The sequence below is a fragment of the Brachionichthys hirsutus genome, chromosome 9 (genome assembly GCF_040956055.1).
Source record: "Brachionichthys hirsutus isolate HB-005 chromosome 9, CSIRO-AGI_Bhir_v1, whole genome shotgun sequence".
Lineage (NCBI taxonomy): Eukaryota > Metazoa > Chordata > Actinopteri > Lophiiformes > Brachionichthyidae > Brachionichthys > Brachionichthys hirsutus.
The window spans coordinates 5,642,591-5,667,391 of record NC_090905.1 but is presented as its reverse complement, the minus strand read 5'-3'; the positions used below and the strand labels follow the sequence as shown (position 1 = coordinate 5,667,391).

General features: G+C 43.7%; 1 protein-coding gene across 1 annotated transcript; it reads right to left on the bottom strand.

The window, feature by feature from the left end:
• Positions 1-7,315: 7,315 nt before the first annotated feature.
• On the bottom strand, positions 7,316-23,118 carry atp8b3 (ATPase phospholipid transporting 8B3). Its single transcript, XM_068743519.1, has 27 exons — positions 23,094-23,118; positions 22,645-22,736; positions 22,402-22,515; positions 21,617-21,715; positions 20,985-21,046; positions 20,737-20,809; positions 20,461-20,531; positions 19,756-19,847; positions 19,457-19,615; positions 14,534-14,622; positions 14,251-14,444; positions 13,948-14,156; positions 13,040-13,071; positions 12,750-12,924; positions 12,277-12,456; positions 11,961-12,073; positions 10,888-11,055; positions 10,586-10,697; positions 10,391-10,466; positions 10,184-10,307; positions 9,515-9,701; positions 9,170-9,393; positions 8,987-9,070; positions 8,690-8,914; positions 8,113-8,251; positions 7,762-7,892; positions 7,316-7,510 (listed from the first exon to the last, which is right to left on the bottom strand). The coding sequence occupies exons 1-27, from the start codon at positions 23,116-23,118 to the stop codon at positions 7,316-7,318; spliced, it is 3,444 nt and encodes a 1,147-aa protein (XP_068599620.1).
• Positions 23,119-24,801: the final 1,683 nt, after the last annotated feature.

Here is a 24,801-nt window from a genome sequence, read left to right as displayed (position 1 = left end):
GAGGAGGAGAGGACCTTTGGAGAGCCAGGGAATCATGTTGGAATAACAGGAAACATGGAATATTGGGTGTGAAACCTGGTTACGACGACCATACCGTTCCCGGACTCTCTGAACGTGTCCTCTGCCCTTAAAAAGTTCTTTGTGCCATGCAATCATCTTTTTTGTCAGTCAAAATTTCAAGCGCAACACCTGAAACAAGCATAATCTAAAAAGGTGAATTGTGAAGTCAGGTCCACTCTGCATTACTCACACAAGGACAATCATTGATTCTGTCTTTTTTAAAAGAAAATCATTTTTACGGCATCTGACAAAGTAAAGAGACACCAAAGATTTGATGTTTTCGTTGGGTGGTACCAGACGTATAATGCTGGCCTCCCACACCAACCAAGTAGCCACTGATTCCGCTTCGTCTCCCAACTCACCTCCTTTGTGTGTTGCCTCCCGAGTCTCTCGCTCACCTCCTCTACGGCGGCACACGGACGCGACAAGGGCAAAAAGAACTGCAATAAATCTGATAACAGAACAGCACACCGCCTTATTACCGAAGCCCCATCACTGCACACAGAAGGAGTCATAAAGAACACAACGCAGCCTATGAAATAAACAACAAGGCTTTCCAACTCTCCGCCTCTACCTCCCCCCCGTCCTCCTGTAGTCTCCTTCATTCCTTGGCCAAAGGTATTCCCTGTTGGCCAGCCATTTCAGAGAGCAGCTCAGCCTGATCATACGGCAAACTAATGAATTGAAAAATGAATCGATGGATGCAGACAGAGAGAGAGCAGGGCCTTGACCCATCCTGAAGGTGAAACAAGACGCTCCAGCAGTAGATACTCAGGTCTTCCAGGCCCAGGTCTATATTTTTTTGCACAGATGTTGGGGGGGGGGGGGGGGGGGGCTGTAGGGAGACGTGTCACTGTTGCTCTGAGCCTGAGCCTATACAGTCTGTGTTTCTCTGACCAACAGACGAGGCGGGTAAGATGTCTGGACATGCCCTTTGTTCTGCTGGGAGCTTTTTCTCTGATCGATAACTGAGAACCAGGCGACAACAACACACGAGGGCATCCAGCCAACTGCGTTACAGCCGCATTCGAAAAGCAGAATGTAAGAGGAGCACATGGAACCCACTGGAGATGGGGACACAAAGGCCCCATGACAGCAGCAGCAAACCTCTCCCTCCACAGTCCTGCCTGTGTGCTGGCAGAACAGCAGTGCCCCCTGCTGTTCAGAGTGGAGACCAGTATACAGCAGAGCAATGGAGCTCAGAGAGGAGGAGAGGAGGGGAGCAGCCACTAGATGCGGAGAAGTCATGGCACAACATGTTCAGGCCCTCACCGCTCTTTGAAAGCAGATCAATAGACAGCCATTATCCTATTGTTGTTCCTCATCCAACCAGCACTGGTGAAGCCGGAGGAGGGGGGATGGTTAAAGTGAGTGCTGAAAACGCAGGGGTTTAGCAAAGGCAGGGATTTATTTACCAATCCCAATCTTAAAGAATCCATAAAATGCAAATACATGAATTACACAGAGAGAAGTACAACAGAGTAAAAAGTAACAGGAAGGCTTATCGAGACGGACACAGTTGAAGTACAATGGAAATTTAATAGTCCTTTTTTTTTTCCGGGAGGCTTTCTTTTTTGTTAAAATATTTTTCCATACCATCTGTTTGGAAGAAAATTAAAATCCTCTCGACGGGTGCGATGTAAACCAAATCTTCTGGTTATTCCCCGCACAAGAGCTATCAGTAGCTAACCCAAAGATAACCGCCACACAGCTGTCAAACGCTACAGTAATTTGTGCCAATGTTTACTGCCTTAATGCGAATTGAAGAATACGGTACTATGGTTCACACACAGCGACAGCGCACTCCATTGGCAGTGTATACCAAAAAAATCAGCTTTTAACTGAATTTAATATACTTTTATACTAAAACATGAAAGAAATTCTGATTTAAGGCATACGGAAAACGAACCTCAAAAAGACAAAAATATACCGTACTGACAGTATTTGTTACAAATACAAAATAAGTGTCTCCAACGTGTAGCTGGACACATTTTGAAGCAGGAGGAACATCTTTCATTCTATCTTTGGTTCCCTACCTCCTCTATCCCTCTAACCCCATCGCCCCCCTGTCTTTCTCTCTTCCTCTCTATATTGATGCGGGTATTTAATTAGTACCACAAACACAAAGTTTCTATTTCTTGTTACTATTGTGCTCTGTTGTGCATAAGTAAGGCGCCTTGTTGATAAATCAAAAACAAAAAAGGAAGGACTTTGTAAAAGGAAAAAAAAAAAGAAGGATGCAAGGACCAAGGCCAATATAGGATGTTTTTTTTCTTTTTTTTTTTTTCGCATTCTGTGTGAATACAGACTCGGACGAGACATTTAGCGTGAGAAAGAAAAAACAGGGAGCCACCGAGGAGAAGAACAAATGAAGGACAACTCTCTCTCTTTTGGCAGTTCATGTCAGAATTGTGGCACTCTCGAAGCTGAGCTCCAAGAATGGGGTAAAACGGAGGGGGACAAAACATGACCTCTAAACGTCCTGGCTGATTCCATGTGTTTGATTGGAGACTGGGAGGGGGGGGGGGGTGGCTTGGGACTCAATGGCTATCTGAATGGTTTTAAGATGCAACTGTAGCATTTTCAACAATGTAGTCAGATTAGTGGTGCAGATTAGATAAAATGGTCATTGTGGAGGAGCTGATTGAGAGGCAGGCGCTGACTAACTTCACGTCGCTGTAAGCAGTGAGTTAACGCCGCCAAAGGACGATGAGCTCAAATTGATCTGTGGTGTAGAGTTAAGTGAGCATAGATGAATAGCTAGATTCAGCTGGAGATATTAGGCTGATAAAATGACAATTGTTTATAGTGAGAACCAATATGGCTACCTCACTAGGCTGAGTGGTTTGTGAAACCGCCACTAATACCAAAGATACTGCAGCCTACCGGTCCCAAACTGCCTAGGGGGACACACAACAACCCTCCCCTGCCTGCCCCCGCCAAATTACAAAAAAATAAAATAACCCCCCCCTTTTTGTCCACACCCACTATAGACAGACTGACAACATTACACACACACACGTTCATTCTGAGAGCGCAGTCGGACTGCATTGAGCCACATAGGTGGCCGCCTTGCAGACAGAGTTGAGTGCCTTTTCCCTTCAACCACGGGTGGGACTGCACTGGACACACACACACACACACACACACACACACACTTTCAGACAATGCATCCATAATTGGATGGACAGAAACGGGGGCCGAAGAGAGGGACACAGAGTGGAGGCTGTGTCAGCGTTTTCTCCCATATTGACTTGCCATCTTGATACACTAGAATACAAGCACTTTATCATGTAGAAAGTCTATGAAGCATTTTCTATACTCTATTTATTTGAAAGAAAATTACATGCAACTCCTTAATTTTTCAGTCTTTGTTACTGTATCACTGCTGTCATAGCAGCTCATAGCCTTTGAGTTTGTTTTTTATTTCTCTGCCTGGCGTGCTTAGACTCTCAGCCATCTTACCTCCCCTCACATCAGAGATATTTTTGTGCAACAGTGAAAGAGGGGGTTAGAAAGGCTGAGGCTCGACGCGCTCGGAGGGCTGTAGTTGTAAAAGCTTGCCACTGTGTCTCTCTCTTTCTCTCCACTGGGTGCAAGCACAGTGGGGAGGACTCTGACCCTTTAGAGACAAATCCTCCCGTCCCTTCACCTCGTCTGTCCAGCCGACCGCTCCCCCTGGCTAGTGCTAAGACTCGGTAGGCGTGTGTTGACAATTAATTCTGAAATACCTCAAAAACCTTTCATGTAAACTTTATGTAATTTAGACTGAAAAATAATACTGCTAATGATAACAATGATTATGATAGCTAGTTTTGGAACTTGTGACTTGAAGCTTTATACTGTTAAATTCCTTTTATTCGTTTGCTCATTTTTCTTGTACGTTCTTGTTGGTCTTTGCTACGGCATGTACTTACTGTTCTCACAAAGGAAAAGACATTGTGAATGTTTCTGTGGAGGGGTATATGAGAAAAGACGAGACAGAAGAGAAAAGGCAAGACGAGAGGGGAGCGAGGGCTATTCACTTCAGATGTGTAGTTCGAGTCTCGCAACCAGGGCGGGTATATTTAAAGGATGGAAAAGAGAAAAATAAAAAGAGAAATCACAGAACTATAATTTGGGCTGAGTTTTAACCCAAAAATTTGATGTTAAACCAAAGGACAGTTAATCTTTTTTTTGTCATTGTTAGCTTTCTTCTGCCTTTAAGTTGTCTTTTCTCTAAAAAAAACAAACAAAAAAACCCTAAATAATTTCGCAGTTACTTTGAAGGTTCCTGGATGTGTTCAAGTGCTCCTGATGTTCTTAGAATATTAAAGACCAGCACCTCCTATTGAAAAGAAGGTGCGCTTTTTTTTTTTGTGCATGGATATTGTATAACTGTATAGAAACCAACAGGAATGACCTGTGCTTTTGTGGGGGGAGAGGAGGAGAAAGGAAAGACTTGGGGTGAAGGGGCAGGGGTTATTTTCATTAAATATATATATAAAAAAAACTTGGGGTGTGGGAGGATTTGGGTTATAAGCATTGAAAGGGTCCTTGTTTTTAGAATTTCCGTCACTGTTGGATTCACTGGTTGTGTGCATGTGTTGTTGCAACCCTTCCCCTTTCCCTTTGTTTCGTTGATGTATATAAATCCAGACAGTAGGGGGCAGTGTGTGCTGGGGGAGGTCAAACTCCTCTCCTCCCAAACAATACCATTCAATCTTCATTCTTCAGCTTGTGGTCCACATTTGGGTCCTGAAATGTGTGTCTTGCTTTTCCAAAGACGGGTTGTTTACTTGGAGTTAATCAGAGGGACACACACAGGCCTGAGCGACCTTGAATATACCTGTATGTCTGTCTACATGCTTTCCATCACTCGGTGTATGTGTGGTCATTTGTACCAATGTAGAAGACAAAGTATTTCTTTTCCTCTTTATGTTTCTTTACTATGGGTTGCAATACATGTCATGCTAAAATTTCAAACCACTTATTACTGACCGACAGACCAACCAATTGCAGAACAATTTGGCAACTGAAGTTCCAAAAGCGAAATGTCGTCAGCATTTACTGTCAAACAGTACGGGTGTGTCATTTCACTGTGGGATTTGACGGTTGCCAATGGGACTGACGTAGACACCCCCAGTCACACTGTGCTCTCCCTCTTCTGTTACCTGTTAATCAATCAGAACCAAGTGTCTTTGTGATGGTAGAAGACAATCAGTTTCAAAACAAGAAAAAAGGGTAGAGCGAGAGGGCAGGCCAGTGGGGAGGATGAAAGGGACGATGGAAGAACAAGAACAAGGGAAAAGAGGCTCTCTGATTTGCGACTAGCAGCAGTGCCCAACTGCCAAACGACTGCCCCACCAGCCCAGCTTGTCACAACTCCAAAATCTGCCATCCCCATCAGGGCCCAACCTGCGGCTACCACTGCAGCTTTCAAGCTTGACATTGAAATGACTCAGTTACAATCCAAACACTGCGAACCACATCTCATGTAGAAATCCACCCTCCTGCACTCCTACTGCCACAATGTAGTGCACTGCAGGGGTAAAAAAAAACAACAACAACAACTGTGGTGCAAAGACCATTTTTCTCATCACCCACAACAATTCTTGCTAATCTAATGATGATGTAACCAGCCGCGAGGAATAAAAAAGAAAATGGCTCCGGTTGGTGGCTTTTGCACAAAGAACTATGCAAACACATGACCCCCCCAATCTTAATCGTTGCTGCTGGGTCAGAGTGTACAACCCTCAACAGCCCCTCCCTCCCCTTGACATTTAAACACCACCCCCCCTCTCACATTTCCATGACCTCCCCCCCCCCTCCACCGTCATTCCCTGACCCCAGAGCGGGCCGGGTAACACCCCAGTCACTCAGGGTATAGCAGAGAGTGGCTGAGGAGAGACGAGCACTACAGCGCCCCATGCTTCACAAGACTGATGTCATACAGCTGCCCCAAACTGCCATCGACATCACAGTGGAGTCCATGTTGGTGTTTGCAAGCAGATCCTCCCCATGCATGGCTCCATTATAGTACAATGTCTGACTGTCTTTGTCCCCAGCGCCAAGGAAGGGCCACAATCAATACAGAGATGCTTACATTGTATTAACTTAAGTTTACAAAGTATTCTGGAGATGGTGGCTTATATTGCACTCGTACAGACAGATGGACACACAAACACACACATGCTGGAAGGGGCGAGTCCAAATCAGAAATCAGAGGTATGACAATCTGGCTACCAAACCTAGAAGATAATGTTCAGCTCTCTGGGCTGCTCTACGGGTCCTGTGTTTAACGACCATGTGGAAGTTCCACCTATTGCACTTAAACATACACACACAGTCATACAAAGAACCTGGTGTAAACACAAACGCACCCACACAGAAGCAAGAGGTGAACTTCACCTCACTCATGATGTCGGATCAGAAAGCCTCTATTCCCTCCTCCCACTGCAGAAGCCGGAGAGCCTGTGGAGGACTTTCAGTTTCACGCTAGCTGAGACTTTTGAGAAGGAAAAAAATCTGAGTAATAACTGTTACAGAAAAATAAAAACTTAAAAGGATAATATGGGTAAAATTGCGTGTTTTGAAATAAATTAACGAATAAAACAAATGTAAAATAAAGTTGGGCTGCTGGTTTATTGAGTGTGGTTTTATCTTTCTCTGTGGTCTTAACTATGAAAAATACAAAGTTCTTGAACAACAACATCCGACACTCATGAGAGAGTCTATTTAAAACAATAAACAGCACTTATAGAACATATTTTATACATGTATTATTTACTTTAAGGGAAAATAGTAGCGCTTCAAAATATGAGGGCAGACAAAGAACAAAAAGTAGCGGTAAGATGAAGAACTTAAAATTAACAATCTTTTTAATTCCATGCTAGAGGAACAATAGTTTAGATGAAGATGCAGAGGTTCTCCTTGGGAGTGACCACGTTGGATAGGATTAGAAATGAGACAATAAGAGGGACAGTGAAGGTTAGACGTTTTGGAGACAAGGTCAGAGAGGCCAGACTTCGATGGTTTGGACATGTCCAGAGGAGAGACAGGGACTATATCGGTAGAAGGACGCTGAGGATGGAACTGCCAGGGAACAGGGCTAGAGGTCGACCCAGGAGAAGATACATGGGCGTAGTGAGGGAGGACATGAGAGTGGCTGGTGTTGGGGAGGACGATGCAAAGGACAGGGTGAAGTGGAGAACGTTGATTTGTTGTGACGACCCCTCACGGGACAAGCCAAAAGTTGAATGTTCTTAATGTGATTTTATCTTTTAGTCAGAGGATGAGTTGCAGTTGCGATCCTTTCCTCGGGCAGCTTCGTGTTACGGATGCCGATACCTGAAGAGATGAGGCGTCCAGGCCCAGCTCCCTGAGAGAGGGCGTAGGAGGAGCGACGAGAAGACGTGCGTCTCCTCAGCTTAGACTTCAGCTCCACTGGCTGAGGGGACGAATTGTAGACCTACATCACAGCCAGAAGAAATCAGATGTCAGACATGCTTTACATTTGCATTGTTCATGCAGTCAAACTTGTAATAATTGTGAAGGCTGAAATGGAAATATCGGAGGCAAAAGAACAAAACATTTTATAAAATTCTGCATGAACTGTTGTTTTTAGCTTTGAGATATTCCATATTCCTTTTGATGCTAATCCTACTTTTGTAGTGGCTCAACTATCTTTTTGTTGTTGTTATGATTATGGAAATATCTCACCTTGTTTTTGCCATGGACCATGACGATGACTTTGAGAGCATGGACAGTAATGGATGGTAAAATGGCTGTCCAGGTAGTAAGCAGAGCAGTGAGCCAAACAACTGGATTGGAAAAGGCCTTATTATAGACACCTGAAGAAGAAGAAAAAAAGAGAACAATCATACCTGTTCACCTGTATGATGGCACATCAACAGACCACCAGAAAATGACATTGTGTGTTTGTCCATATGAGTTTATGTTTATGTCACTGTTATTTGTTTCTATGAGTCAAATCCAGCATTTCCTGCAGTAACATACATTGAATTGATGAGTAAAATCAGTGAAGTGAATCTGAGAGGAGTAGAAATGTACCAATAAAGTTGTAGTCGCTGGGCGAGCCTTGAAATAAGCGGGTGCTTTGGGTGATCGTGGTAGTGATGAAGAAAAGCACCACAGAGACGCACACAGCTGCTATATTGAACTTCGTCCAGTATTTGGTCACCAGCACAATCTGAAAGACACAGAAATAAAAGAAACGCACATTTGATTTCAAGAGGGCTTTGACAGAGCAGGTCAGGTGGACCCTGCTATACAGTCTCCAATCCTGTTTTCTGATATTTATGATTTACACTCATGCGACTTTAGGAAATAAAACCCTGCGTCGGAGAGCAGATTGGCAGGTGTAAGACTTGATGTGCAAATGATGCACCGTACAAGATAATCTGGGCAGAACCGTGGGCCCGATTAATGTTGCAGTCCCTTTCCTCAGGAGGGGTGAAATAAATATCTATTTATAAATAATATTTGATTCCAACACTCTGTACTAAAATAGAATGAGAGAATGTGCCAATAAATCAACAGAACAGAATGGACTAATGGACTTGTAAAATCATAAAGCATTCGTGACATTCTGTAGTACTCTTGCATTTATGAAAAGTGCAATCCTAACCTCAATGGTAGCAGTGAATAGGACCGACATGGCAACAGTGACTGCCATGGTCTGGTAGTCAAAGGCCGTGTTGTAGAAGACTCCACATGGGATGAAGAAGTGAACAAGCGATGCATAAACTGCATACAGGGGGGGCAAGGACAGAGACAGGAGGCAGGAAAGCTCCCGCCTCAGTCCAGACTTGTACAGCTCCGGCCATTTCAGGCTGCTCTCGGCACTTACATCCTGCAAAACCAATGCAGATGAACAATCGTAAGTGATGATGGTCAAATATCAATAATATCTAAACTATCCCACCTGTTCAAAGAACGCCACAAGCATAACTGGCCACATTGTGTAGAACACGGTGTAGAGAGGGATGAACCATGTCTCATATACAACCTACTAGACAGAAAGAGATCTATAATCTGTGTATGATTAAACTCATTCAGTGAAGCCTTTTTTTTTTTGGCCATTGAATTTCATCCGCGAGTGTCTAACCTGTGCACTGAAGCCATTGAGGAATCCAAACCATATGTTGACGAGAGAAAAGGCACAGGTCTTAAACAGGAAGTAGCGTAAGAACAGGGAAACACGCAGGTAGGACCAGCGTCCATGGACCAGCAGCAACCTCTGGAGAAATCTGAACTGGGACAATGCAAAGTCTGCATTCTGCACTGCCTGACCTCCCTCCACTCCTGCTATTCCCACACCGACATGAGCCGCTGATGGAGAAAGTGCATGAATTTAGAAAAGAGAAAAAACAAAATCAGAAAGCAGTGTTGGAGTTTTTACAACGTGATGACACAGACATTTTCTTTTATCTTTTCACTCAACCTGACTTACTCTTTATCATGTTTACATCATTGGCTCCATCACCGATGGCCATGGTGATGGAGCTGGTGTGTTTCCTCACCAGCGTGACAATGTCAGCCTTCTGTCCGGGTGTAAGACGACAGCACAACACCGACTGGCACTGTTCTGCCAGTCTTATGAACATCGCTCCCCATTCTGGTCTCTGTTCAAACTCTTCCTGAAATACGACACCGCCAAACAGCTCAGCTCAGCTTTGACTTCTCAGAGAGAAAATCGTGTTTTAAGGTATTTTAGTTTAGCTTATATGCGTGGATTTGTACAACCCAGGATATTCTGTGCATACAAAGCAGTGCTCATCGTTCAGGCCAGCCTAGCCTGCAACAGGATTCAGCAAGCCATTAGGTGCCTGCCTGAACCCAAAGCCACTGCCCATCGATGCGTCTTCATATAGGCTTATTGGACTGGGTCACCCCAACAGATGCTAGGCTACAAAGAACGTGTTGGCAAACCCTACCTCCCAGGTCTGACCCCAGAAGAATGCACCGGATTTCGCTGATCCGCAATACGTGTTAAGCTCTTTTGTAGTTAATTCCTATTTAAACATTACGTTATAAACAGTTGCAGAGGCACAGATTCAGAACATGAATGCCATTCAGGCATTTGAAAACCACTTAATGACCCTGTACATTCCGTGTTTACCAGCTCGGGTCCAGTAAGGATGATGGCAGTCTTGACTCCAGACCTCTTCTTGTCTACAGCCCACACCTCTGCCTCTCCGGCCTTAGAGAAACTGACACACGGGTCCGGAGACTCGAGGATCTGTCTGCCAGGGCAAACACACAAAGATCAATCTTCAAGGTATGAATATGTGCATGCACGTCTTTGTGCATTTTTATCATTGCTAACCTCAGCTCCTGCCATTCCAGTAATGCGGCATCGGGATCCAGTAGTTTGCAAGCGTATCCGATATTGACTGCAGTCTCTCCAAGGATTAAGAGCAAGGAAACAGGAAGGACAAGGAAGGAGGCAAAGAGAAACAACAGTGAGACTTTGTGTTCATGTAGAACATTTAAAAAAGGTGCTATTCCCAAGCCATGCTACCTTTTTTGTCTCCAGTCAGAACCCATACTTTAAGTCCAGCTTCTTGAAGCTTAGAAATAGTTTCGGGAACACCTTCCTGAAGTCGGTCCTCTATTGCTGTCACTCCCAGAAGCTGCGAGTTATGAAAGTTAACTCTGAATTTTAGCATTAATTGGCATGACTGTAGGGTTTATCCTAATAGTATACTTCTTAAAGCGCACAAAAAAAACTTTTTTTAAAGGTTTTATTGGATTGCATGAGTGATTGGGACTTTAAACAGACACCTGTCAAAAACATTCTAATCACACAGAGAACGAGCTCACCTGCAGTTCTCTCTCCATTTCATCATACAGTTTCTCTAGCAGTGCATCACGGTCACATGTCACCATGGCAGCAGACTGAGCCAGCGCTTTACTCCATTGTTCCCATAAAGCCTCAGGAACAAATCGAACGGCAACACATAAAGTCCGCAGACAGGCATTGGCAAACAACTGATGAAAGATAAGTTAACGCATTATTTGACAGACTACACCTCATTCATGTAGTAATCATTTGTCCAAACCGTAAGCCGGGGATCCTTCTTGAATTGATCATCTATTGATCATTGAAGAATATTCTCAGTGAGCCGTTAGTCAATCCACTATTTTGAGCCAGAGGATGACCATAAAAACCTCCCAAGAGGCAGCACAGGAATAAACCTGATTATTTACTGTTTGTGCCTTGGTTGAACTGGTTCCCTTTTCTCCCTTTAAATAAATTAAACTACTCAAATTAATCTTATTCCAATACAAGGCAAATTGCCTGATTGCTTCTGAGCTCATGCCAATGAAGCAAAGTCCAAAGCATTGCTGAATATATAAATATTCACAATACATACAAGATCTGTTCAGGCATTATGATCCCAGCAGATTAATTGTATTGACTTTGGTGATCACTGGATTTTCCTCTAGCATCACAATAAGTTTGACATGTAAGGCTTTTAGTGAAATGTCTTAATGGATTGCTATAAAGTTTGGCACATTAATGTCCCCCTGAGACTTAATCATTTTATTCTAAGACCTTTCATCTAGTGCCATCATTCATTCATCAGCGGGTTTAATTTAAATACAGAGGTCCTTTGTGGATCCATGTGCGTGAACAATCCCGTGGTTGTATGTATGACATCAGAACTTTGCATCAGACATGAGAAAAATGCTGGCCAGAAGTACAAAGCAGAGAGCTTTAATCTCATTAGTTTATCAAACACTCAGGTGAGAAATGGAATATGTAAAGCGATTTTAATTTAGAATCACCAATAGTGGAGTTTTTCACATGACAATTTGTTACCAAAAGAGACAAAAGGACAATGAAAGTGAGTCCTATAAATTGTAAGCAATAAGTAGAAACTCTGTTTTACCTCCAAGGCTCTTTCAATGCCTTCCTGATGTGGACAGTCTTTCTGCAGTCTCTGCAGGATCACCATGTCCGCCCCTTTACAGTACAGCTTTAACCCGCCCTCCGGCTCCCGCACTGACAATAAAAAAATAAATTACATTAAAAAAACAACAACCCACAAATATGTGCTCGCACAGACACAAACATAAAAAAAATGGTATTGATAATCTGTCCAGAAAAGTAGTTGAGATGGGAGAATATACCCAAAGTGCAAAAAAAGAGGCAAGTGCGATTGTAAGATTGAATGAATGTGTGTGTATTTAGAGGGATGCTCTCACCCAACACAGACATGCGTCTTCTCTGGCTGGTAAAGTCCAGTAGGGCGAGCAGCTGATATTGGCGAGTGATTCCTAACTCGGAGACAACGATGGTGTCTCTCGTCCTGGACAGGAAGACCCAGCCCAGCTCCCTAGCTGCACCAACAAGAGTCTCCTCATCAGGAGATGCAGCCTGGTAAACTGGAGCCTCTGGTGGAATTCAGTCGACATGAATGTTGGAGGTAAACATGGCAATCAATAAAAGGATCTGTTTATGTTATCGTGTTAGATCCAGCCCACTGGTTTAACTGAAAGAAGAAAAAAAAGCACCATGCCTTTTTGGAAGCCTCACACAAGGACAACGTGTGAAAGTGAATTGGGCTTTAAATGAAGCAGGTCGGTTAATGCGATGCAAAAACACGATGGTAACACGCAACAAGATGACCGGTCAAATTGGAACTAATGTGATCTGAAAAATAAAAATACAATGCAACCACACAAAAAGAAAGAACCTTGCTTCCAATCGACCATCACAGTGTGGCAGAGTGACAATGCTGTGAGGAACTGTCTGCTGAGTGGACACTGCTGCCCTCTGAGCTTCTCCACCAGGCTGGGAGCCGACATGAACAGACCTCCGCACGAGAACGGGTTCCAGCTCAAGTCCATGGGCTGCACAGGGGGAAAAAAAAAAAAAAACATGAGGTACCAGTTGTTACTGGGGAAAAATATTATACAAGTGAATAGGCAAGAGATGAAGAGACAGGGGAGAGTAAGTATTTGGTACCTCTGTCTCCTCCGCTCGGACTGTTGCGTCACCTATGAAGCGGAGACAGAGGACAAAGAAAAAGAAAGAACGGTAATCCTAAGCAGGAAGTGGCTCAGGCATACATCTAGTTTACGTCAGGTTTGAATTACAGCCTGTCTTCAGAGGGCAGAGCGGGTGTTAAATATTTAGCAGACGGACTGGTAGCTGGATGTGAGCATGTTAAGTGTCTCCTGTTATCTCATCCAAGGTCTATTTGAGGTTGCCTCCCCAGAGGGATCTTTGTTCCGCTGTTACCCACAACAAAATGTTGCTCTCTTAATTAGCAGTCTGTTACATTAATTAATATTTAAAGATGTTAATTATTGCACTGACCACATGGGATGCAATCATGTAACTTCACACAAACGTCATTTTTGGACAAGCCCTCTACAGACACACACAGATGTAAAGAATTTGCTTGCCTGTGAAATACACCAATCAGTTTTCATTTTGCAGCTTAAAATACACCATTTCAGCAGAGAAGAACATGCATCAAAAAAATCCAAAGTGGTCTATATTTTCTTTTAGCATCTGGATGATGCTAAGATACTGCAATAAACCACAAATCTCACTTACTTTACCATTTTAGACTTGGGGCAACACATCTGCAACCAAGAAACATCCCAAACACAGGTTAAAAATAAATAAATCTTTTGTAATATCCACTTGACTTATCCATTTATATAGATTGTATTTGAAGGAAACCCTGCAGCATAGCTTTAATAATATTTGAATTTATAATCGACATGAGTGGACAATCTCAACTATGCGCAGTGTTGCATCAACACTGCATCAGAAATGCCTTGTTTTCTACCCACATTATCACATTGAAATGAAAGGTAATTCACCAGGTGAGAAATTGTAGTATGTTTTAGGGATATTGTTACCATAAATCTCCTCAGCTATGCAGCATTGCCTGAGAAGCAGCCGGTTCTGGGTCAGGGTTCCAGTTTTATCACTCAGCAGGTACGCAACTTGGCCAAGCTCCTCACTCAGTGAGGTGTTCTTGGCTTGGGCAGGACTGTCCGACTGCTGGCAATACATGTCCAAATCCCAGCCAATGAACAGGCTCTGAACCGTGTGGATGAATTCTAACCTGTCGACACGCAGACATTCAAAGTAAGATGCTGAACACGCAACCACAGGTACATTCCTACTCAAGCACACGCAGCGCAGTAGCTGGAACTGACGTAATGTAGAGCGATATGGGCAGGGATGGGCTGAGCAGGATGATGTAGCTCCAGTAGCTGAGGAACCCTGTGTAGACGGGGTTGCCATTAACGACCAGCGGAGACAGAAATCCTGTGTGGCTCATGACCCAACTCGAAAACACGCCGTTCCCAATGGCAAGGAGCAGAGCAGCCACCAGCACAGTGAGGAATAGCTACGGGTCCAGAGGATAGAAACACACAGTTTATAATAACGCCACAGGAGGTGTCCCCCCCCCCCCCCCCCTGCCCTCTGCAAACTCACCCCAATCACCACTTTGTTAAAAACTTTTTCCGTCCGAGTTGTCTTCACTCGTTGCTTTCCGCAGTTCCTGAGGATCTTGGTGTCCGCGCCTGGTTCAGAACAGACAGCTATTAAATGCTATTGCTGTGGCGGCCTGGTGGAGTGGAGTTAGGAGTCCATCCTGCATCCAGAGGGTGAAAGTTCAAGCCCTCGTGTCAGCAAGTATCTGCTAAAGGGCCCTTGAGCAAGACACTGAATTCCGACCAGTTCCGGGGGGGTGTTTGACCCCACAGCTGAGAGGTCAGTAGGAAGAGAGAATTCCCCTCGCAGGGATCAATAAAGTTTCACACTATGTTTTCCAGTGATGCTATCTCATTCTCACACAAACCGCTGAAGGATGTTCCGCCGCATGTGTGAGAGTGACAAACACTGCAGCATATCTTTCAATTGATCATGACCAGAAACCGAATCCATCTTGGTCTTACTATAAAAATAGATCAGCCCTGATGCTGGATAAATCATAGCAGGCGCCAAGTGTCAGGAGAGCTGGGGTCATAATTAGGCTGAACTGGGGTTGCAACAATACAGACAGTCTCTAATGAACAATATAAAACCCATCTCTATTGATCTTGCTTTACCAGAAGTGAAAGGGTTAGAGCAGTAATATCCGATCAATGATCACTTAAAAGACAGGAGGAGCCAGATGTTAACAGACCCACATTTAAGAATGCAAGAGCAGCTGCAAGAGTTAAGTACTGTCTATAATTAGCCGTATAATGCATTTCACATAAAAAAAAAAGAGTCATTGAAACAGGCAGAGGTCACAGCAGAAGGTGAGACGAGGATAAATGGACACAAAAACATTTTGTAGTAGTTTTATCTCTGCTATCCTCCACCTACAGCATTTCATCATATCATCGAATAAAACCCATTTCATCCTACAGTGAAATTTCTCAGCCAGAGCAAATCCACATTGTAGCGTTTGCCATCCTGCAGCAGTTCTTGCGTGTGGCAATCACCAAGTGGTTCTAACTTAATATTCACGGAGAAAAGAAGGACAGCACAACTCCACTGTATCTCATCTGGGAAACGAAACTCAGACCATTTATTTACTACTGCGCATGCTCAGGATAACTCAGGTACACGCAGCATGACATCACTCAATATGCTAATTAACATGAATTTGCTACATGCTATTAAATATGCTCAACACTCCCACTCAAATACATGTGTATAGCTCTCTATAGCAGCAAACAAAAAACAAAACATAACTCCAAAATGAACATTTTGGCATACTGACAGTGTTCTACAAAACTTCAAAACCTTTACATCTGCCAGTTCACTTCATTCTCCAAACAAATACCCTTTGAACTTCTCAAACGTAGCCTTTGTCACCGGCTTAGTGAAAACATCAGCAACCATGTTTGCAGTAGGGCAGTACTCGATAGATATTTTCCCTTCTGTGTTTAAGTGGACCCATATCTGTCATCTTAAACCTTCTCTTCAACATGTCTTTCACATCACTGAGTAAGGTGTTGTTACTCGCCGCGATGATTAAGTCATCCACCCACACTAACAGAATTACTTTCTCGTCCTCAGATTTTCTGTTATAGACACAATGATCGGCATCATTTTGTACAAAACCATTCTCTGTAAGGTGATCATGCAGTAACATGTTCCAGTTACGCCCAGACTGTTTTAAGCCATATAGTGACTTGTTGAGTTTACACACTAAGTGTTCTCCTGTTTTTGATGTTACCTCAAAACCTTCAGGTTGCTCCATATATACCTCACAGTCCATTGGAGCATGGAGGTAAGCAGTCTTTACATCCATTTGATGCAAGGTGAGGTCTTCCTGTACAGCGACCTGCATCAGCGCTCGGACGGAGGTCATGTTGGCTGTCGGTGAAAAAGTTTCAACATAGTCAATCCCTTCCACTTGACCGTATCCCTTTGCGACATATCCGGCTTTAAAAGTCTCAGATCCTTCAGGGCTTTCTTTCACTGCATATACCCAGCGACCTCCCACTGCTCGTTTGCCTCTTGGCAGTGGGGTCAGAGTGAAAGTGTCATTCTCTGCTAAAGAGTTCATCTCCTCTTTCATCGCATCAGCCCACATTTTTGACTTCTTAGAGTCCATTGCCTCTTTAAATGTTTTAGGCATGTCATAAATCACCCTGTAGAAATAATCTACATTTTCACATTCGTCATCATTACACTCAGCTTTACACTGGTACTCCGTTAAATATTCTGGAGCCTTTCTCTGCCTTTTAGGATACCTCCTTTCTCCCTGAGTACTATCTGTCTGGGTCGGACCTGCCTCAGCAGTCACCTCAACACTAGACTCTGTACTCTCTTTAGGCTGACCCTGGTTGGCGACCTCTTGTGGTGTATTACCATAACGCTCCAGGTCGTCCCCCATGTCACAGTCTGTCTGAGTGTGGCTATCTGCGCTACTTTTAGTGATGAATTTTACCAGCCTATGTTTTAGGACTTTTCCTGTCTCAGGATAATACACATTATATGCTGGACTGTATTTATCATAGCCAATAAAAATTCCCTTATCACACCTGGAATCCAGCTTCTTTTTATCTTGCTTGTATGTGTAGCACTCAGAGCCGAATATTTTCATGTTGGACAGGTTAGGTGTTTTTCCTGTGAAAACACGGTAAGGTGTTTGCTCCAGCCGCTTGCTGTAGCACCTGTTCCGGATTTGAGCTGCTGTCTGTACAGCATATGTCCAGAGCTGCTTTGGGAGGCTACTCTCCAATAGCATACATCGTGACATCTCAAATAAGGTTCTCCAGCCTCTTTCAGCAGTTCCATTCTGATGAGGTGAGTAGGGCGCACTCGTCTCGTGCCTTATCCCGTTCCTCCTCAGTAAAGACTGGAACTCCTGCCCGGTGAATTCTGTACCGTTATCAGACCTTATGCACTTTATCTTTCCGTGTGGAGCTACATCTGCTATGAATTTTTCTGTAGCTTTTGCCGTGTCACTCTTTGCTTTAATAAAGTATGGAAAAATCATCCCACTGTAATCATCAGTAAATGATATTGCATATCTGTACCCATCTTTATCTGCTGGTTCTATAGGGCCGCATAAGTCTGTGTGTACTAGCTCTAGTACTATCGTAGCTTTAGCGTCTGCCTCTCTGTTTCTACTCTGTGTGAACTTGCCCTGTGTGCATATTTCACAGCTTTGGTTGTTCTTGTCATGTTTCCCTTTTATTGACATCCCTTCAACAACCTTTTCTAATTTTGCCACATCATCAAAATTGCAATGACCAAGTATTTTATGCCACGTCTGAATATCATGACAACCACACGCTTCATCAACATTTTCAACCTCTACTGTGCTAAGGTAATACAGCCTACCATACACATCCACCTTGAATTTGGTGCCATCTTTGTGGACCAGCCAGTCATCGCCGTCCTTGAAGCGAACCTCTGCTCCGTTGGCTGTTGCTGCTTTGACAGAAAATATGTTTTGCGGGAACGATGGGATGTAGAGCGCTTGCTTAAGCCTCGTTGTCACGCGTCGTCCCTCGCTGTCCAGCAAGCAGACTTCAGCGTCTCCCCTCATCTTTGCCATTCCGCTCACCTTTGATCCGTCAGCAAGCTCGATCATGTGGTCCTCGGGTTTGAAGCTCTTGTCCACCGTTTTGAACTTCGTGGCGTCGTTGATCATGTGTGTTGTGGCGCCGCAGTCGACCATGAGACCCTTTTTGTCTCCTCTTTGAGTGGGACAGTCACTCATCCTGAAGAAACAGAAAGAAGCAGGCTCTGCCTCCATTTCTCCATCCGCTTTCTTCACCTGGTCCCGTCCTCGTCCTCGACCGCGCCCCCTTCCTCGCTGTGGCGTGTCCCATTTCCGTTCCTCTCTCCTCGCCTGGTATTCATCAGGACATAATCTGGCCATGTGTCCCCTTTTACCGCATGCGTAACACTCGACATCAGCGAGGTCTGTTTTCTTTCCTCTTCCTCTTCCTCGTGGCCTTGCCGCCCCGCTAGTCTTCATCACATTGTCTCCTTCAACATTCACGTCACTCTTCCCATATTTCTCAGTGCTCTCATAACTTCGCAGTTTCGTTTTAAACTCGCCGAACGTTACAGCGTCATTGGTCTGGGTGATGTGCACGACGAACGGCTTGTATGCGTCGGGCAGCCCCTTAACGACCATGGCTATCTGCAGCCCGTCACTAATGTGCTCGTCTGCTCTTCTCAATGACGTGAATATCGTCTCTGCTCTGATGATATAGTCAGTGACAGTTTCGTTGCTAGCTTTATGGAGCGAGGAAAGTTCACAGTATAAACTCACGACTCGGGGTTTGTCCTTTCCCGCGTAATGCTCGCGGAGGATCTCCAGCGCTTTTCTCCCGTCGCGTTTCGCGTCCCTCATTATCAGCGACAGGCTCTTGTTGTCCAGGCATTGCACCAGCTCCGCATATGCCTCTCCGTTCTTCGCCGCGTCTTCCTCAAGAGCCGCTTCGTCTTCCTCACTTATCTCCGGGTCTTCCGAGATAACTCCTCTGAGGCCGCGTAACTCCATGTGCGCCAAGAACCGCGTTTCCCAGAGCTCGTAACTTTTCTCGTCGCCGTCGAATAAAAGTCTGAACCATCTCTGGCTTGCATTACTGGGCCCATAACCTGTAGCGTTTGCCATCCTGCAGCAGTTCTTGCGTGTGGCAATCACCAAGTGGTTCTAACTTAATATTCACGGAGAAAAGAAGGACAGCACAACTCCACTGTATCTCATCTGGGAAACGAAACTCAGACCATTTATTTACTACTGCGCATGCTCAGGATAACTCAGGTACACGCAGCATGACATCACTCAATATGCTAATTAACATGAATTTGCTACATGCTATTAAATATGCTCAACACACATAAATCAATGCTGCTATCCTCCATTCTAAAGTGTATAAATTCCACTACTTGTACCAGTGTATATGGTCAAGCCGTAGGCAAACTCCGTGTTGCGTAGGACTGTTCCTCTCAGGAGGACGTGCTCGTTGTCCAGCAGGAAACGCTCTCCTCTCCAGTGCAGCCGGCCCCTGAAGATGTACAGGCGGTTGTTGGGCTCCTCGCAGCGCACAACACCTGGAAACATGAAAGGTGACATTTAGTCTTAGGAAAGAAATATGTAATTCCGTTTGAAGCTACCTTGTGTATTTTCTTTCCTCTACTTAGAAAAATGTACTGAATCAGCATTTCAAAATATCGCATTGGCATTTATTCACCATCAAAAGCTGCAAGTGCTTCCGCTGAGGGGTGAGAGGTGAGTTCGTTGTGTGTGGCGCCGAGCGCCTGACGGTACTTGAGGTTAGTCTCTCTGTACAGAGACAAAAAAACCCAAACGCATTTAGTCTTCAATCCAACATGAATGAATGAGGAGTCACAACAACATGAATTTCTTTGAATCTGATATTAGTAAGTTGGGAATTACTTCTGTTTAACGCATAAAGCCTCCAAATCTTTTTTTCTTTTCTTTTACTCATGATAGTTACTTACTTTACTCGCTAACTGGCTATGGCTACTTTCAAGCAGGCAACAAAAAGAAAAAAAGAATGGCATTATATAAACTAATATCATTCTTTCATTGATTCCAGCTGTACAATATCTCACCTAAAATGCATAATGCAAATTCTACCCTTTTGCCAGTCACCACGACGCCTCAGCGGTACGTACCGGGCCCCCTGACTGTTGCACCCTGTTTTAATGATCTTAGACCTTTAAAGGTGACCAAGTGTTCATTGATAGTTACAAAACTGCCTGCTCGGATCGCCACATTACAATGAGATTTTCTTGCAATTTCACTTCTATAGATTTCAGACGACATCCAAGTTTTGATATACTTCAGTACCGGTTTTATTAACTGCTGCTTTCATTACTAATAAAATCGCCATGAAGGTAAAACATACAATAAGGCTGAATGTGATTCTTACCCATCAATATCCTTTGTCTCCACGTAACACAGGCTGTGAGGCTCCGAACTACACAAGAGGAGAAGGTCAGCCTGACAAGAAAGGGAGAAGAAAGAATCTTAAATTAAGAAGTAGCTGGAAAATACAAAGAGATGTACAGAGCGTCAAACATCCAAAACTGTAGCTGCTCTGTCTGCAATGGCAACATCTTCACTTTTTGAAAGCAGGACAACATAAGTCACACGTTTCGTTTCCGTGTTGACGTTTTTTTTTTTCTTTACAGATTTAAACTCTCACAGGGATGACTTGGTCTTTGTGGATCCGGACCACGTCTCCCACCAGCAGATCCTTCCACTGAGCAGTGTGGAATCTGAACAGATGAGGAGTAAGCACAAGGAAGAATACGCTCCGCTTTCACCATGCTCTACTGCACAAACGGACCATCTAGTGATTTCCTCATTCACACATCATTACTGCTTCTTCAGAGGATTTGTTTCAAACTGCTACTTGTTTCTGAAACAGTAGCCCGCTGTCTTTGTTCTCACCTCTGGGAGACAATGGCGTCACACGGTCGGGAGTTAACCTGGGAGTCGTTGCGTCTCCTTGCCTAGACCAGAGATACAAAACAGAAGCAAGAAAGATGGAGACAGATTTGATAAGATTGACAACGATGAGGAAAACACTGATAGACAGGGAGCATGCAAGAGGGAATGCCATGAAAGGTTGAATAGGAGGAAGGAGGAACGCCTATATGGGACTCTACAGAGACACCAGTGGGGAGATTTACACCCTCCACTAAATGATTAGTCAATAGAGAGGGGTCAAGTAAGCGTTTCACCCAGAGCTGTTAACGAACGTAACTCAGTGATGCACTTAACCAGAAAATCATCCATGCAAAACATCGCGCCTGCATTTAAACATTTAATGATAGGACTGAAAATTAATGCTACTGGGATGACTGGTTCTCTCAGAGAGGGCAGGTCAACGAGGACAACGAAGGAGAGAAAAGAGTGCATGGCGCGTTAATGTGTGCTTGAGACCAAATATATTTGTGTTTACATTCAAGCGTTTATGAGAAGTGTGAGGATTTGCTGCAGAGGGGGGTCCCCCCCCCCAAAAAAAATGTTTTTCTCCCAGGAAGGGAGGGAGGAGGTGACGACAGCGGCTGCGGTCTCACCAGGTCGGCAGAAAGGTCTTTCAGCCCCCTCAAAGAGAGCACAGAGATCAGTGGTATGACGGTGATGTACCAGGGTATGGAGGAGATGATGGGGACCAACTGTAAACCACATAGAAAGATGGAGGGAGCAACCGCACACACACACACCTTTTTTCAAATGCCTCTCTTTTGCACGTTTTTATTATATAGCAAACCCACTGCCATTTATTCCATTTAGTTTTGAAATGTTCACACTATTGATTGATTGAAATAAAAAAAAATAAAAAAGTGATCCTCTGGATGAGGATCGTCCTACAAAATTTGATTAAAAAAAGGCATGTATTACCTTTTATAGATATATGAGAAAACAGACACTCAAAAATCTATCTCGGACAATTTCGTGTTAAATGTGAGGCTCTGCTGCTTCTCTTTTATGATTGCAAACAGAGGGTCTCCTTTCATTGTTGCTCTCAGTAGGACAAAACAAGCAATTTTAAGCTGCCGCTTTGCAATGAGAAGCTGTGATGGGAATTTTTCACAATTTCTTTTTATGTTTTTATACTACAACTGCAATATAACTACAATATTATTTGAGAACAATAATAATTGTGGCAGCTGCGTGTACAGAAATCGTGTCATTCAACAGACTATGTCCTGGTTTTACAGGCTGTCATCTAGAAGAACTGGATATGCAGCTCAGTGTCAATAACATATTTGCCTAATTTCCATAATTTCCATATTTTCCGCAATGAAAACTGAAGCATGGCGGTAGACAGCGAGTTAGAACAGCAGAGCCCTCTTCTGACCTGCAACACCATCATGAGGAGGAAGTAAAGATTGGCCACACGGTGGAACTGTTCAAACAGTGTCATGGGCAGGAACGTCAGGGGGGAGTACCTGTGGCTGCGCACCAAATTGTCCTGGTGACCAAAGAATAGAGCGAGAAGCACAAGAGAGATGGAAAAAAAAAATCAACATTAACTTCACGACGCATCAGCACGGCCAACAAGCGTTAGGTTACGTATGGAAAGGAGGAAGCGCTGCCTCACCGCATATCGGCCCCTGTGGAAGCACAGGAAGGATTTCTTCTGATTCTGTTTGTGGTAGTGGTGGCTGTTGGCCCTCACCTCCCATGTAAGTCCTGTCAGACAGACATTAGGCCGACCCTTCGCTCTCAGAGGACGTTAATAGACAATCTTCTAATACTGTATTTACATCAGCTGACAACAGATGGCCTCTGCTGTTAACCACGTCTCAAAGGGGTTCTTACGTCACCCATTCAGATCCTAATGACGCCCAACAGACTCTCAAAGAACCCTGATCCTCCACAGGAGAGAAGAAAATCTCTCATATTACACTGAATCAATGTTCTGGACCTAAATTTAAAAACGCTGAACTCTGAATGCATCACATTAAACATCGTGCAACAAGGAGACGGCGACAGACAGGTGAAGAGAAGAGGAAATCAAAATAAAAATGGATGTCAAAGGAGACGTACCAGATTCCAAATTTTCCTTGGTCATGACGTTTGTGGACTGCGGTTATGCTACACAGAAGAGACAACAGTGCGAGACGGCAGCTTACGTCCCCCCTCTGAGATTCATTTGTCCGTCTTGTAGCTCATTACACCGTGTTACCATGCCTACGACACAGCAGACAAAATAAATCACCACTGCAGATGGAAACAGAGTCCACCGTCTGTTGTAGCTCTACAAAGCACATTCAGCGACTGTTTTACATAACCATGAGAAGGTATAATGAAAAAGGTACCAACTCTTCTGGATGAGTCCTGGTGAGACTCCAATTCTGCAGGATTGACGTGCTGATCAATCAACACAAGAACTGTGCTTTCCCCTTGCTGAATAATTCGTATCCATGCAATGTTTTTCAACAAACAGGGAACAAACCTGAGAGACCATTCTGCTTGGAATATAATCATATGTGGAAATCCGCTAAAGCAGCTTAACCAACACAATTTGAACATATTCCTTTACCTGCATTGTTTGCCAGTGCCGTCCTCGCGCGTCATAGAGCACCTGCTACCAGGTGAGAAACCCGAGTTACTAATCATGATGTCCTACCAAGATAAAAACCTCTTTAATAGCATTTCTACAGCTGGTTTTCATAACCTGTTTCTCCCGTCCCCTCCTTTGTCTCCTTCTGTTAGTCTCCCTGCAACATGTTCCAGGTTCCACCTTCCTGTCACTCCCAGGTGAAAGCTCCAGTATCACGTATGATACTCCCTCTGCACCTTCCTTACCTGACAGAAAAAGGAACGGGGGAGGGGCAGCAAGGGCGGTGGCGCAGCAGAATATAAAATCACTGTGTTGCCTCATTTTCTACAGCTAAGTGCAAAAGAAACACACTATTTCTCTTTTGGACTAAACTACCACAAAGAGTCCAGCCATCCTAACGGACTGAATGTTTTATTTTAACGTTAACTAGATGTCTTCATTGTCCCAGAGAGCCTTAACAGCAGGGTAATGTGGATTCTGTGGCATTTAACAGCAGGGGTATTGGTTTACAGGAATTTGAAAGCCCTAAATCTCCACCTTCAGACTGGCCATGCATCACCAGTGAACTCTAATTCTTATCCCTCTATTTGTACATTTTAAATAGAAATCAAAATATGACACAAAAAGTGTAGCCTGTTAACCTTTATAGTATTGATCAAACAGGCCTTGGCAGTCGACTATTTTATGGCTCATATGTATATTGCAATTAAAAATTGATGCCTTGTACCAAAATGATGCTGATATCAAATTTTAGTATTTACCTGAATAATGTTAAATATATTGTCCATTTACTTTATTTTGTATATTTATTTGTTACAGTGGCTAAATGACTTAATAAATCTCTGTGATGTAATTAATAGATTTTATTTTTAGAATAAAAATAAAATAACTTAAAATGACCTCATTTCAGGTCGTATTTGCAGCTTCACCAGGAGAGCAGTACGAGGCCCGACTTCTGTTAAATGAATACAAAGGAGCCAATATTTTCCATCTGACAGCAGCATTTCATTCATAATCGTTCTCAAAACAAGCAGGTGCTCATTCATAGAATATGAGCTGCTACTTTAAAAACACTTGTAATAAAAATGCTAATTTTCTTTATTTGTTGTCTTGTTCAAACTAGTTATTTAATTCGGTCTGCAGGCAAAACATCAGTGTAGCAAGCCATTATGTATCTAAGGCCTTGTGTTA